Source organism: Poecilia reticulata, unplaced genomic scaffold, assembly GCF_904066995.2.
Source record: "Poecilia reticulata unplaced genomic scaffold, P_reticulata-male-v2 Scaffold_49, whole genome shotgun sequence".
Classification (NCBI taxonomy): Eukaryota; Metazoa; Chordata; class Actinopteri; order Cyprinodontiformes; family Poeciliidae; genus Poecilia; species Poecilia reticulata.
The window spans coordinates 115812-129722 of record NW_027675147.1 but is presented as its reverse complement, the minus strand read 5'-3'; the positions used below and the strand labels follow the sequence as shown (position 1 = coordinate 129722).

The 13911-nt window shown below is 35.1% G+C and overlaps 1 protein-coding gene and 1 long non-coding RNA gene across 2 annotated transcripts; both read left to right on the top strand.

Moving 5' to 3' along the window:
* The first annotated feature begins 1382 nt into the window (after window positions 1-1382).
* LOC145550443 (uncharacterized) lies at window positions 1383-6792 on the top strand. The gene is made up of 3 exons (XR_014086342.1): window positions 1383-2468; window positions 4413-4638; window positions 6321-6792. It is a non-coding gene; the product is annotated as an uncharacterized LOC145550443 (long non-coding RNA).
* A 2671-nt stretch (window positions 6793-9463) lies between these two features.
* Window positions 9464-11325, top strand: LOC145550444 (uncharacterized). The gene is made up of 7 exons (XM_081604384.1): window positions 9464-9754; window positions 9872-9975; window positions 10053-10325; window positions 10547-10640; window positions 10752-10819; window positions 10908-11138; window positions 11233-11325. The coding sequence occupies exons 1-7, from the start codon at window positions 9646-9648 to the stop codon at window positions 11323-11325; spliced, it is 972 nt and encodes a 323-aa protein (XP_081460510.1). The 5' UTR covers window positions 9464-9645.
* The last annotated feature ends 2586 nt before the right edge of the window (window positions 11326-13911 follow it).

Sequence of the window (13911 nt, the reverse complement as noted above, 5' to 3'; positions counted from 1 at the left end):
CATTCTGGTGAGTCGGTGAACTTTGACCCCTGGAACGACCCCTTCAGCATGCTCGAAAACTCACGAATTTGATAACTTTGAATCGGCCATGCCTTATGAACAATCTGACCAATCAGGTCATGATCAGCTCATATTATTTCAGGTGGTAGAAGATTAATTCCATATGTATTACTCTGTAAAAGTAAGACATGCAGTGGGAAAAACAGGTGGCTTCCTGTCGGAAGTGGGTGGGGCTAAGGTTACGTCATCATCTGACCATGAGAATGTAATCAGGGTTGGTAAGTATTGAGACATAGGAAGTCTGAAGCAGCTGTGACCTTATATGTGGAAGTTATTTCACTTTGATGTTTTATGACCAATAGTCAAAGTTTGGTATTCATTTTACCATTGATTATTCCAGGTGACTGGTTGATGATCAATCACTGAAAGTTTGTTGCCTATCTCTATGCATAATAATTATAATATTAATATGCCGTATATTTCATAATAATAATAATAATAATAATAATATATAAAGGCTACCAGGTTCACACTCTTCTGAAATCACAAATTTACTAAGTTTGCCTTTAGTTATACATTATCAATATTGATTAACGATTCTCATCTATTATAAGACAGTCATCACGTTAATGATTTCTCATAATAATTAGCAATGAAAACAAGCTGGGAAACAGATACCAATATTCAGCACTTTATCTCTTTCAATCTCAGTAATTGTTACATTTTACAGGAAAAATATCCAATTTTCACTAGCCACTCAAACATTTTTTTTAACAAATCATGAACTATGTTGCACCATGCTTCAAAAAGTTATCAATTATGTAATGTTAAAGAAAAATTAACTTACATGTTTTTAAATAAATCTTCACATTTTGAACTCATAACCAAATCTGCTGCATTTTTAACAAAATTATAACTGTTATATCTCATGAAGACACTTTTCAATTGAACACAATTCCTCAATATTTTTATTAAACTTTGCTATGACACTGCCATGTTGACACTTACATCTGGTATTGGTTTCCTTATTAGTGAGAAGACTGGCATTGCATGTTTTTCACCAGTACTCCATAATGTGGTGTGTAACTTGAAACTGCAACTGTAACTGCATCTTTAAGATGTGCATAAGTGAGGCATGTTCTGTGTTTGTTCTTAATGAGGTTCATTTCAGAAAACGCTGATTTACAGAGATAGGTTAAACCAAACAGGCTGGTAATCTTCATAGCTGCTGTGCATATACCACTGCACCATCTATTTTACTTGGCTTTCAAGACAGCAGGATCTAGTTTTAATTGTATGTTTTTGTTTTTAAGCTGTGTCTTTTAATTTTTTATTATGTTGTATTTTAATGTCCAGCACTTTGTATCAGCTGTAGTTGTTTTAAAGTGCTTTATAAATACAGTTGGTTTGGTTTGGTTTGATAAATCTAGAGGGCAAAGTGAAGCAAAGTTATAATGTAATAATGTAGCTATCACATTCAGTCTTCAGTTTTTTCAGTTGCTACCTATATTAGCTGTATGCATGTGTTCCTACCGCGCCGCGCGTACTGGACTGTCTTTGAGCTTCTCTTTATTAAATTATAATAGACATCATCATCATCACTTTTGTTTTAGCATTCATTTTCACCACCACCAACCACAGACCATTACAGTTTAAGTTTTGGGAGAATGTATGTGTATCTGAACAGCTGGATTGATACTTTATCTGGTCAGTTACGTTGATATTAGTTGCATTGTGTTTCCAGCAGCGCTCCTTGATGAAGCATGCAACATCTCAGGCAGATTAGCCAATGTAGAGATGAGATACAGCTGTTTGATTAACCTAAGGGGTGCAGTGGAGTCAAGTTATGTTGTAATGCTATTTTGCTTTTTAGAGGTTCACTAAAGTCAACCATAAAAGTCTACTTTTACAATATATTTAATTGCTTTAGTATGAACAGAATCACTTTCAAAAGTTGCGTAATACCTCTTGGTAAAGGTAAGAGCTTTAGAATTTCAATCATATATTATTATCTTTTTAAATTATTGGTGTTTTTTGTTATTATTTATTGTTAATTTATTTTTGTTGTAATTTTTCTAAATGTTACAGCCTTAATCAAAAGGGTCAAAGTTGAAATGGGCGTTATTAAGAAAGGAATTCCCATCATCCATCACCAATTTTTGTCGAGTTAAATTTGGGAAAGAGGGCAGGTATTTCTCTTAGCCCCGCCCATTTGTGCTCTAGACTTATATATTCTCAGATTGCCTTGCAGACATTTTCTTTTCTTCTACGACCGGGTTGACGAAGTAGGTATACTATGGTATATTTTCAGTAATAAGGAATGGTTTTTATTGTGTTTCGTTTTTCTAATTGTTTTTATGTACACATTTTGTTCTTTTTAGAAAATGGAAAACTTTTCACCTCTGAAGTTGCCCAATTTAACCGATCCAGAAATGAAGGCGGTGCACAATGCGGCCCAGCTTGCCTCAGTAAGTATATCAGTTTCTATCTAATTTAAAAATATATTATGTTCAGAAGCTTTTCTATGAGGTTTTCTAGTGTTCAGTAGTTCAAATGACGGCAATTCTTTTTTTTAATATAAAATATAGCGTAGAAGTTTTTAGAAGGAGAATTCCATAAATTTCACCAGGACGTTAACTACTAACGTAAATTGCGGGGGCGGAAGGTGCAGTCAGGACCGCCATTAGACCACGGGACAGGGGTAAAACAATTATAATACCCGGGAACAGAAGAATGAAAGAAAGAAAGGAAGAATTCTGGATGGATACGCGAACAGGAGTAATATTAGAGCACAGATTGAAAGCTTTTCAAAATAAACTTTAGTTTCCTAGCCAATACGGAAGGGTTGATAATTATTAAAAAGCTATGGTGATATGCAGAAAACTAAAAGCAATGTAATAAAGATAACTTAAGTGCGTAGTGGAGTTTTATCGGTAATAGAAATGGTGCATTTTGTTTTTAACGCGCATGTTGTTCATTAAAAGTCCATTTTTATCGTGTCGAGAATTGTTGCGGTGTCTTTCGTTTAGTGTTGCGCCATTTCAACTTTGTGTAGAGTCCGACACTTAAGAGGACCTCCGATACTTTATATATATGTCAACCTTACGGTCTAGGTCCGTTTAGTATGGATACGTTTCGAATTTAAGGCGACATATTCAATGCAGCTTTAAATGGGTTTCATTTAAGACTGGTTTCATTTTAAGTAAAGTAGTTCAATTCTTTTTTGATATTTTATAAAGATACAATAACAATATTTTGTTCTAGGCATTCATAAGTGCAGCTCTGGTTTCATACGGGTTCAACATTGAGGACATCGACTTATTTTTGTGGGACAAAATGAATCACAGATTCGAACACAGACAACACCAGTAGCTACAGGCTAATTCTTAATAAGCTTTAGGTTTTTTATTGGTGTTAGCTAGTCATCTAAATTCAGTTTAGTTAATTATGAGAAAAACTTTGTGAAGTTTTTTGCATTTTACTTGGTTGCTGCATGATTTTAAGATATGTGCGTACGTTTTTTGCAGCAGTAGCAGGTCTCATTCGCTGCCGCAGTTTTTAACTCAGGGTTGCGTCTTCACGTTCATCTTTCCTTTTAATGCAACTCGAAAAAAATTGGTTACAAAGTATTTGTTGATGATTCATATTTCTAAATAATATATGGGTTTTTTTATTTTCTATTATAATGTTATTAATATTTCTTTCATGTTTACGTTGCATAGGTGTTTGTAGTTTATACTTCCTATTAATGTAATTGTTTTATTTATGGAAATAGTAAATAAATTTCTAATAGTCAATTTTTATTTTATATTTGAAATTAAATGGTCTATAATGAGGCTGTAAAGGTGTGCAGTAGGTAGAGTTGTTTCTTTTCAGCAAGAAAGTTTTGGGTTTTTTTTCCAGTTCACAATCTTTCTGCATGGAGTTTTTATGTTATATCTGTGAATGGTTAGTTCTTTCTGGGTACTCTGGCTTCCTACCACAGGTCAAAAACATCACTTTCAGGTTAATTGGTTTCTTTAAATTTTCCCTAGAATAATCTTACACGTAATTATGATTGTTTTCACATTTATAATTATTTGTTTTCTTTTATTCATATGCCAGATATTTTTCTTCCTTTTTTCCCACATCATTTTACAAAGTAATTTATTTATTTATTTATTGCATCTTTTTTTACTAAAGTTTTTTTTCCTTTTCTTACAATTCTAGAGTCAGTTATCACGTGTTTTTAACATGCGACTTTCTTAAATGATTTCTTTATTTTCAAGATATCTTTTAAGTTTTAATTCATTTTTAGATGTTTTGTTTAATTTATACTTTTTCACAAACTAAGCATTAGCGTGAAGGAATAGTATCAGTTGTTTAATGTGATTTATTATTTATGGTGCTTAACAGTCTTTTTTTTCTTACAGTATCATCTAGCCGATCCAGTAGCTTCACGTCAGGCTGTTCAAAGGAGCGTCAATGATGCCTTTAAATTGTCCCTTGAAGCCCTGGAGAAGAAGGGGAGACTTCTCCGGGCTTCTGAACAAAGGACAAAGCTACTTCTTCAAGAGCTTAGCAGCCTTAAGAACCAGGTTCAACAACTTAAGGAAAAAGTAGAAACTTTAGAAGTTTCTTCAGCATTTTATGCGGATGGTAAGTATCTTTGGTAATACTTTATTTGAAGGGGTGTTCATAAGACTGACATGATACTGTCATAAACACGACATAACATCTGTTATGAAGATGAAAGGTTTTTATGAATATTTATGACAATTTTCATAAAGTTTCATTTGGTAAATAATGATACTTTTAATTCAAAGTTGCTCTAAAAGTTGCATTAAAATCCTTTAAAAAAGTCAACTTTGCATTAAAAGCGTCATTTACTGAATGATGCTTCATGACAACTGCTCTAAACACTCATAAAGACTTCTTCATGTTCATGATAGGTTTTTATATCATGTTTATGACAGTTTTGATGTTAGTCTTTTGCACATACCTTCAAATAAAGTTGTATTGCATATTTATAGTATGTGATGTTAATAATAGGTTTTATGTTTGTTTTATATTTAATTTTATTTCACATATTATATAATGCTATATCATGATGTATTTCTAGTTTATACACAAAGTATTTTTTGGTTCTCAAATATTTATTTCCTGGTTTTACAAATCCATTGTTATTAAAGGAAAAGAGGTTCACTTTTTACAAAATATATATAAAAGACTGTTAATTATCAAACTCAAGATTTAGCTGCACAAAATAATGATAGTCATTAACTCTTTTACATGTGACATTATAATTTATAAAAAAATATTCACCACTTTCTTTTCAGCATCTTCTAGCTATTCTTTCATATTTTTGCTAAGTTCTTCTATTGGTGGATATTTCTTTCATCTGATAGCCAATATTTTCAATTTGAAAGCATGATTACATACGTTTTGTTCTCAAAATGTGTAATGTTTGTACAGCAATCTTGTTATTGTGCTCTTCTAGAACTTTGCTCATTTACAAAACATTTTCTGCTTTCTTTTTTAACTAAGACTTTACTGGGTGTGTTTGTTTCCTTATAGCAGGTGTTCTTATGTTGCTGCTATTTATTGCTATAATTAAACACCGCACATTTCATGTAGGCTTGGTATTATTATGTCATGACTATCTTTTAACACAGTTGATCAGAGTACTGTTAACAATCAGTAACAACTGCTGGTGGGTTTTTAGTTTAACATGGAGCAGAAAGCAGAAGCTCTCCTTTCTTCACATATTTATTGAGTGGTCCAGGTTCGTAAAATTGAATGTAGTTACATTTAGCCATTCACAGCTTAACTGGTGCTAGAAGGAAACTTGCACTCAGTATACTTTTATTCGATTCACTGAGGGTTTTTTGGGTGATTTTGCGTTTTTGTTCCAAAGCAAGCAGAAGATTTTTTGCAAGTAAGCAGGAGCTGGAGCTTGAGGAGCAAGATTTTAGTCCAAACACTACAAGTTTTGAGATGAAAGAGATGAAGTCTTGCTCCAGGTTCCTCTTGTTTTCAGGTTAATTGGGTTTTCTAAAATTTTCCTTTGGCGTTTTTATGGTTGTTTACTGTCTGTGATGAACTGCAACAGACTTCTCCATTATTTACTGCGACTATTTATAATTTGCTGCAGATAGACTTTCCTTATTGCAATGTGTTAAAGGTATAAGAGAATGAATGAATTTAAGGAAGACAAATTATCAGTATTTCTTAGTCGTTTTATTGTTCATGGTGTGGGTTGTCCTTAGAATTTATTTAACTATATTTAGATTGAAATGCTGAATGTGTTTTGACTTTTTTTTAATGCTAAAATCTTTCAGAAAAAGAAGATGCTGTCACTCAGACAGAGGAGGAACCAGCTGGGGAAGAGGAGGAAAATATGAGCTGGGCGGACGACAATTAATTTGTTTTTCTTTTTTATTTAGTTCATCTCTTTTAAATTTTTTTACATTTATAAAGTTTTTATTTTGTTCAGTGTATGGAAAATCTTTATATTAAAGAAGAGTTTTTACTTTGTAAATGGACTAATTTCAAATTTTTCTTACGTGATAAAACAAGAAGACCATTCTTGTGGTAAAGTTACTCTTCTGTGAAGTTGAATTAAAGTTTGTGGGAAGGACCAAGTAGAAGATTATCAGACAAAATTTTGATTCAACTCTGTTCCCTTACAACATAGCTGAGTTGTAAAGGAAGATTTTACTTATATTCTTGTTTTCTATTTTTACTGTTTAACAACATGGATGATGGCTACTTGTGTCAATCACCCAAGAATAAATACCAGAATTTATTATAGCAAGGAGCTTGAGGAGAGAGAGGGATGAGGATTATGGTGTAGTAACATCTGCAGGAGGTGACAGTGAGAAATTAGAAAAGTTACATCCAATATACACATATACATGTCCTTTTAAAAAAATTAGCATATTGTGATAAAGTTAATTATTTTCCATAATGTAATGATAAAATTAAACTCATAGATTCATTACACATCAACTGAAATATTTCAGGTCTGTTATTGTTTTAATACTGATGATTTTGGGACACAGCTCACGAAAACCCAAAATCCCTCTCTGAAAAAATTAGCATAACATGAAAAGGTTCTCTGAATGAGCAATTAACCTCATTATCTGAATCAACAATGTAACTCTAAACACCTGCAAAAGATTCCTGAGGCTTTAAAAAAACTCCCAGCCTGGTTCATTACTCAAAAGTGCAATCATGGGTCAGACTGCTGACCTTACTGCTATAAAGAAGGTCATCAGCCTATTCGTTCAATTTCTGAATGAATAGGCTGTTCCCAGAGTGCTGCATCAAGGCACCTCCGTGGGAAGGAAAAAGTGTGTCAGAAAACGCTGCACAATGAGACGAGGTTACCGGACCCTGAGGAAGATGGTGGAGAAGGACCAATTCCAGACCTTGGGGGAAGCAGTGGACTGAGTCTGGAGAGGAAACATCCAGAGCCACCATGCACAGGTGTGTGCAGGAAATGGGCTACAGGTGCCACCTTCCCCAGGTCAAAGGTCAAGCCACTTTTGAACCAGAAACAGCGGTAGATGTGCCTGACCTTTGCTACGGAGAAGCAGCATTGGACTGTTGCTCAGTGGTCCAAAGTACTTTTTTCGGATAAAAGCAAATTTTGCATGTCATTCGGAAATCAAGGTGCCAGAATCTGGAGGAAGACTGGGTAGAAGGAAATTCCAGAAGGCCATAAGTCCAGTGTCAAGTACCCACAGTCAGTGATGGTCTGGGAGCCATGTCAGCTCCTGGTGTTGGTCCACTGTGTTTTATCAAGGGCAGGTCAATGCAGAAGCTATCAGGAGGTTTTTATTAAATCTAATTCTTAATTCAGATATGTGGAAATATAATATTGAGTATCCATAATTACGTTTTAGATGGCTTAAGTTATCATAATTGATATTTCTCTTGTAACATGACAGAAGAGGTGGTATTATTTGAGATATCTTGAAATGAATATTAACTCTTAAAAATGAAATTTAAGAAATATTGAATTATTGCTTTTATTAGTTGGAATGTAAATTCAAATGTTTTAACCTTTCTAAATAGTGAAAAATAAATTTTTTTCTAGAATATAAATTTGTAGAAATCAATAATTCCATATAGTTACAGAAAATCCCATTTATGTTAAAGTGGTTTGCCATAAAACAACATTCTGCAGGCAACTGTTTTGATAGTGTAATGGCAGCACAGAGGGATTTACAGGTCTTTTTTAATTTAGATTTTAAAAATGTAATTACAACTAGTCATATGCATTTTCACATGTTTTAAAGAAAAGTGTAATCTTTTTTCAAGTCAAAATGTATTTGTAATTACTGATACTCAGACTAAACCGAATTTATGTTAAATTTGCTTTCCATAAAGCATAATATTCTGCATGCAACTGTTTGGACAGCTTACTGGCAGCACATGAAAGCTTAAATGCAACTCTTAATTTAGATATTAAAATGTAATTGTGAATAATCATAAGTATTTCGAGTTATTTTAAATAAAAATGTAGTTTTGTATAGTCAAATTGAACTTTTAGATATCTGGAATATAATTAGTTATAGTTGGACAAAACAGAATTTATATTAAAACGGCCTGCCGTATCCATGTTTATGCTTTTATCTTCAGAGATGGCGCCGAGCAACTGCGTAAGACGTAAACGTCCCACAACGTCATACGCAGTGAGGTTGGTTCCAAAGCGGTCATTGGTTGAATTATATTCATCTTTGTATCTTTTAAACCCATTGGTTGATTGGCTTCTCTAACGTTCTCCCGACAGTGAATTGAATCAGTCTTTCACAGACCCACTTTGAGCACACTTGCCGTACTCAGAGTTTTCAACCAACCTTCCAAACGTTAGGAGACGTGTATTCGAACAGTTGTCAACCATATTCCGCTGATTCACCGAGTGCAGGAAGCTATTTCCGCGAGGTAAGTTTTTTTTAAACTGTTCTTACTGTATTTTGTAAAGAGCGCTCTTTTTAATTCATTAATTAATATTTTTATTATTATTTTTAATTTGCGATGAATTCTTCTCAATATTCTGCTGTTACTTGGTCCTATGATGAGGTTTTTTTTTCCTCCGCTCGCTTACTCCCTGATGAACAAATACAGAAGCTAGATCGGTCAACAAGCAATCAGTTTCCCGCCGCATTTTTCTCCACAGTTATTAGGGGAAACCATATATTTTAGCTGACTGAAATAATCTGTTACCCCCCTATTTCATAGGAACAAATTAATTTCACAGCAAGTCTTTAACTTTGTTTATTCCTCTCATCAATAAGTCCAGACAATTTAGTAACATTTGCTCTTTATTTACCAGAGTTATGCGGAGGGAACCATATATTTTAGTTGCCTCAAATATGTTCTACCTAAAAAAAATTAGGCTATTTCAGGTGGCTAAAATACTTGGTTCACCCTCATAACTTTGTCAAATAAAGAGCAAATGTTTTCAAACTTGCATGATTTCATGTTAATGAAGAAAGGAATCAACACAGTTATACACTTGCAATTAAAGATGTACTTTAATATCTGCAGAAATGTGAAGCGTGTACTCACTTTTATGATGCATTATAAAATTTATATTGCTATAATTATCAATAAATATCAATTCTTTCCACTGAATTCTTTCATGTTGAAATGTAGATGCCTCGAGGAAAGTCCCATCGCCGATCCGAAGCTGCAAGAAGAAGGGTAGAAGCAGTTCGAATTGGGCGTGTAGGGATACCCAATGCCTCTAGTGATTTTGTTTCACGTGAGTGTTTAATTATATTATTTTAAATTGAATGCCTTATTTGTATGTCACATGAAGTATCCAGAGTACATATTTTATATTAATTTTATATATTCTTTCATTTATGTTTTTTAATAGGGCGTGGCACCGGCTGGCGCCATTCTGTGAATAAATGGCCAGCTAGTGAAGTGACCAACCACTGTCACAAGCTGGTCATTCCTGAGGGTTGCCCTGATAAGAAAGTAAGTACAATGTGCAATGATTTCAAATAGAATATGTAGGCATAGTTCTTATGTTGCTGTGTTTTGTACTATTTTAGTTTGTCCTTCTCATCGGAGCGTCCCATTTGCGGTCCTTTGCGGACGGCATTGTTGAGATGCCAAGTGGCTGCTTACAGTTTGGCTTCATGTCTACCCCTGGAGCCTGTGCAGCTGACTTGCGTCTTGAGGTAATGAAAGCCAATGTACCTCGGGAGCCTGACGCTGTCTGCATCATGGCTCCGTCAAACAACCTTACGGCCAGTCGCCATCCAGAAGAAGCCGGACAGGAATTTGAGCGGTACCTGTTGACCGTCTGTAGTCGTTGGCCTAAGGTGGGCACTGTTGTTGATTAAAAACCAGTGTTTCTCAATCCCAGTTCACAGATACCACTGCTCTGCATGTTTTAGAAATTTCCCTTCTGCTACACATATAAAGCATGCAGAGCAATAGTCTTTGAGGACTGGAATGTAGAAACAGTGATATAAACATCAACTTTTTAATTATTTTCCTAGGTCTTTTGAATATAAATTTCAAAATCGGTTATTTATTCTAGGTGTTTTGTACCGGCTTTGTCCCTCGTTTGACTGAGTCCAGAGAGAAGCAGAACTTGTTCCAGCAAGAATTCCACCGCAGGTCAGCAAAGCTAGGTAGGTATTAAAATATTTCTAATCATGTTTTTGTCTGGTACATGTATTGCAGCTATTTTCATGTTATTGGTGTTTGCACAATTTAATTTAATTTTTTCATTATCTTTTCAGGGATTCCCTATTTTTCCACCGTTGATCACTTTCCTCTGGACCGTCTCACTCTTTGGTGCCGTGATGGCGTAAGTACATTTTCATTTTAAACACAGCAACAAATTTGCATTAATATGAAGTGTTAATTTTATCTCTGATTACTGTTTATATGTGCAGATCCACCTTAGCGATGACCACGGGATGCACATCCTCAGGAATCTGATTTGGAATGCTGGCTATCAGTTCCTGGAGTTGTCAGCACCAAAGCCACTGGTGCAGAGTCAGGCAACTCGTCCGTATAAACCGAGGTTTGTGCCCCGTGTGGTAGTGAAGGGAGTGGAGAGTCTTCGTCGTTCTCCTCCTTCTCCACACCCTTCTGAGTGGACACTCGTGAGATCTGGCAGGAAGGTATGGATCTTTTATTGGCTTGCAATGAAAGAAAGGTGTTCCTTTAACTATTGATAGTCATCCTAAAAGTCTAATATGTGCTCTACCTTTACAGAGGAACCACTCGGGGGAATTGGACTCTTTCTCTGATTCACCCAAGAAAAGAGTGGTTCATTACCAAGTTTGTGAAGCTTGTAGCTATTCATGAAATGTAATTGTCAATGTCACTGGTATCTTAATAATTCAAATTTTGCTTTTATAGAGCGATGGGACTCCTGTGGTTTTGAAGGAATGTTTCATCCAATTAAATCCTGTCCGTTTCTCACCCGCTATCTTGGTTGCCATGGAACAGTCTCTCCATCGGCTCTTCCAGATGTTCACACAGGCACTGAGGTAATTTCAGAACACTCCAACTACTAACATTTTAGTATTTTATTTTATAAATAACACAAACTCTCAATATTCTTTGCGGTGTTGTAGTCAAAGCCTGTGGAACATAAACAGAAACCAGCTGTCCCAAAGAGAAGGCGTGTGACACGGGAGGTTTGTACAAGCATAAGCCAATTTATATTTCTGGTACATATTACTTTATTTAACTGTTTGTTTCTTTATTTTTCTTTTAGGTTTCAGTTGCATCACGTGTGTCTCCTGTCAGAAGTGTTGAATGTGTGCCGTCTGAAAACACTGTAAGTGTTTTTCACATTAAGGTTAAATGTGTAATTTAGAATGAATTACTAAGTGTTTTATTGAAAACATTTGACATTGCATCTTTGTTGATTTTGTGTCAAATCAGCTTGATATGTTTTTTGTGTCATTTATTTGTAGGTCAAGCTTACGCTGAAACCTGCTTGTCCTTGGGAGGCGTCTGACTGTCCTGGTGTGGGGTGCGTCTGTCCTTTGGAGGTTCCTGCTGGCCAGGGGGTTTGTATAATGTGCTTGCAGTGTGTATTAATAAATAAAAAATGTTGTGTGAGTGTTCTTTTCAGTCTACAATTTTCATAACGTATTACAATTTTCAATTTTTGACATTTTAAATGTTGGAAGTTTATTCTTTTGCAGTAACAATTTGGTATCTTTCCTGTTGTAAATACTGAGTTAATTATCAGAGGAGGTGGTATTTTACTATAAATGAGTGGTTCAGAGCACAAACAATGTTGTTAGCTCCTCTGCTATCATGGATATCGCATCCAAGAGCTACATTAACTGTGTACAATTTCCAAATCTTTCTTAGAAGGTTTTTTGAAAATACTCTTAGTAACATCATTGTAGTTTTAACATTAGTTCTTTAGATTGAATTTAAATAGAATCTACTTCAATTTCATTGTTTTCGAGTTTTTTATAAAAAGAATAAGAAAAGTATCAAAATAAATGCAGATAGCAGTAAAAATAATTAAATTTCTCTACAGCACCCTGTGATGGTTCACAGAAAATTGCAGGTTATGTAATCTCATGGAAATCCATAAGTGTGCAAAAGAACTTTAAAATTATTTACTTCATTCTTAACATTTTAGTGTAATACAATTCAGAGCAAAAATAATGTGGTTATCTTTTCTGCTAGCATGAATATCTAGAGGAAAAGTATTTTGGAATAAGCATCCTGCAAGTAACATAAAGGAAATCTGGTGGGATAGCATGCTAAAAGTTTCAGTATTATAAAAAAATCTCTTCATAGATTTGTAATATACATTATATTTGGCAGAGAAGCAGATGCATGAATGAGGATGTAGAGATGTCATGTTTTTCACATTTCACTCTAGATGCCTGAGATGGGTGACTTCAAGTGCACACAGACATCACCCAAAGGTCAGGCTGCTAACCCGTTGTTTGCAGGTGTTCAGAGGGGTTTCCACCGTCTCTTGTTCCAGGGACATATCTTGGTACTAATCAGACTAGTCCTGATACCTTGATGTCATGTAGTGTTACAGCAGCCATAAACACCACATTTCTCCCATTTGTACCTGGAAGACTGCGAATGTAGATGAAGTCCGAGTAGAGGGTCAGAAGTTGGCAGGATATATTGCGCGAGAAAGACCAAGCACAGGTTCAAAACCAGAGTTGTGCAAGCTGGTTCAAATCAGGCTATTTTTGGAGACATTGGAAAGTAGGTCTTGGTGATATGGTAAACGGGACATTTGATCTCAACCAGGAGGGGGAACTGTATGAGCTATTGCAAATGTATTTAATGAGAAACGGAATGTGTATCTTTGGTTTCGTGATGCAACCATCTTGGTCATCCAGCATGGAGAGTACTTTGCTGTTGCGGATTTTGGAACACGGAATTCAGAGGGTTTAGCATCAAATCTGGCACGCCTGTTGTCGTATTTAACACGTGTTTAAATGATTTAATGGTTCACTTGAACAAACTTAGAGAATCATTACATGCAACTGAGTTTTCACTCTGCGGTATTTCTGTCAAAGAGCTGTCCAGTAACATGGACACATCTGGAGCACTGACTGAGGACATGCACATAACAATGCGTGCCATGCTTCCAGTAGCCATGTTGCATCAGTCAGTGGGTCATTTCATCAGGGCTATGCTCGTTTTACATATGGCGGACTTCAGTGTGCAGCCATTAGTCTTGTTGCTTTAACAAAGCACACACTGAAAAGCGTTTGTTCATGGAATGTTGACATACTGGACGATGTACTGACTGTAGGCGATAAACTGTACACATCTTTGCATGACGGAATTTCATCAGTACTGGACATGAGCTTCTTTGTATTCCAGACTTGCCTAAAAATATTAGTGTTGATGGACAGCATTTTGAATGTTTTTATGGAAATTATGCTTCTG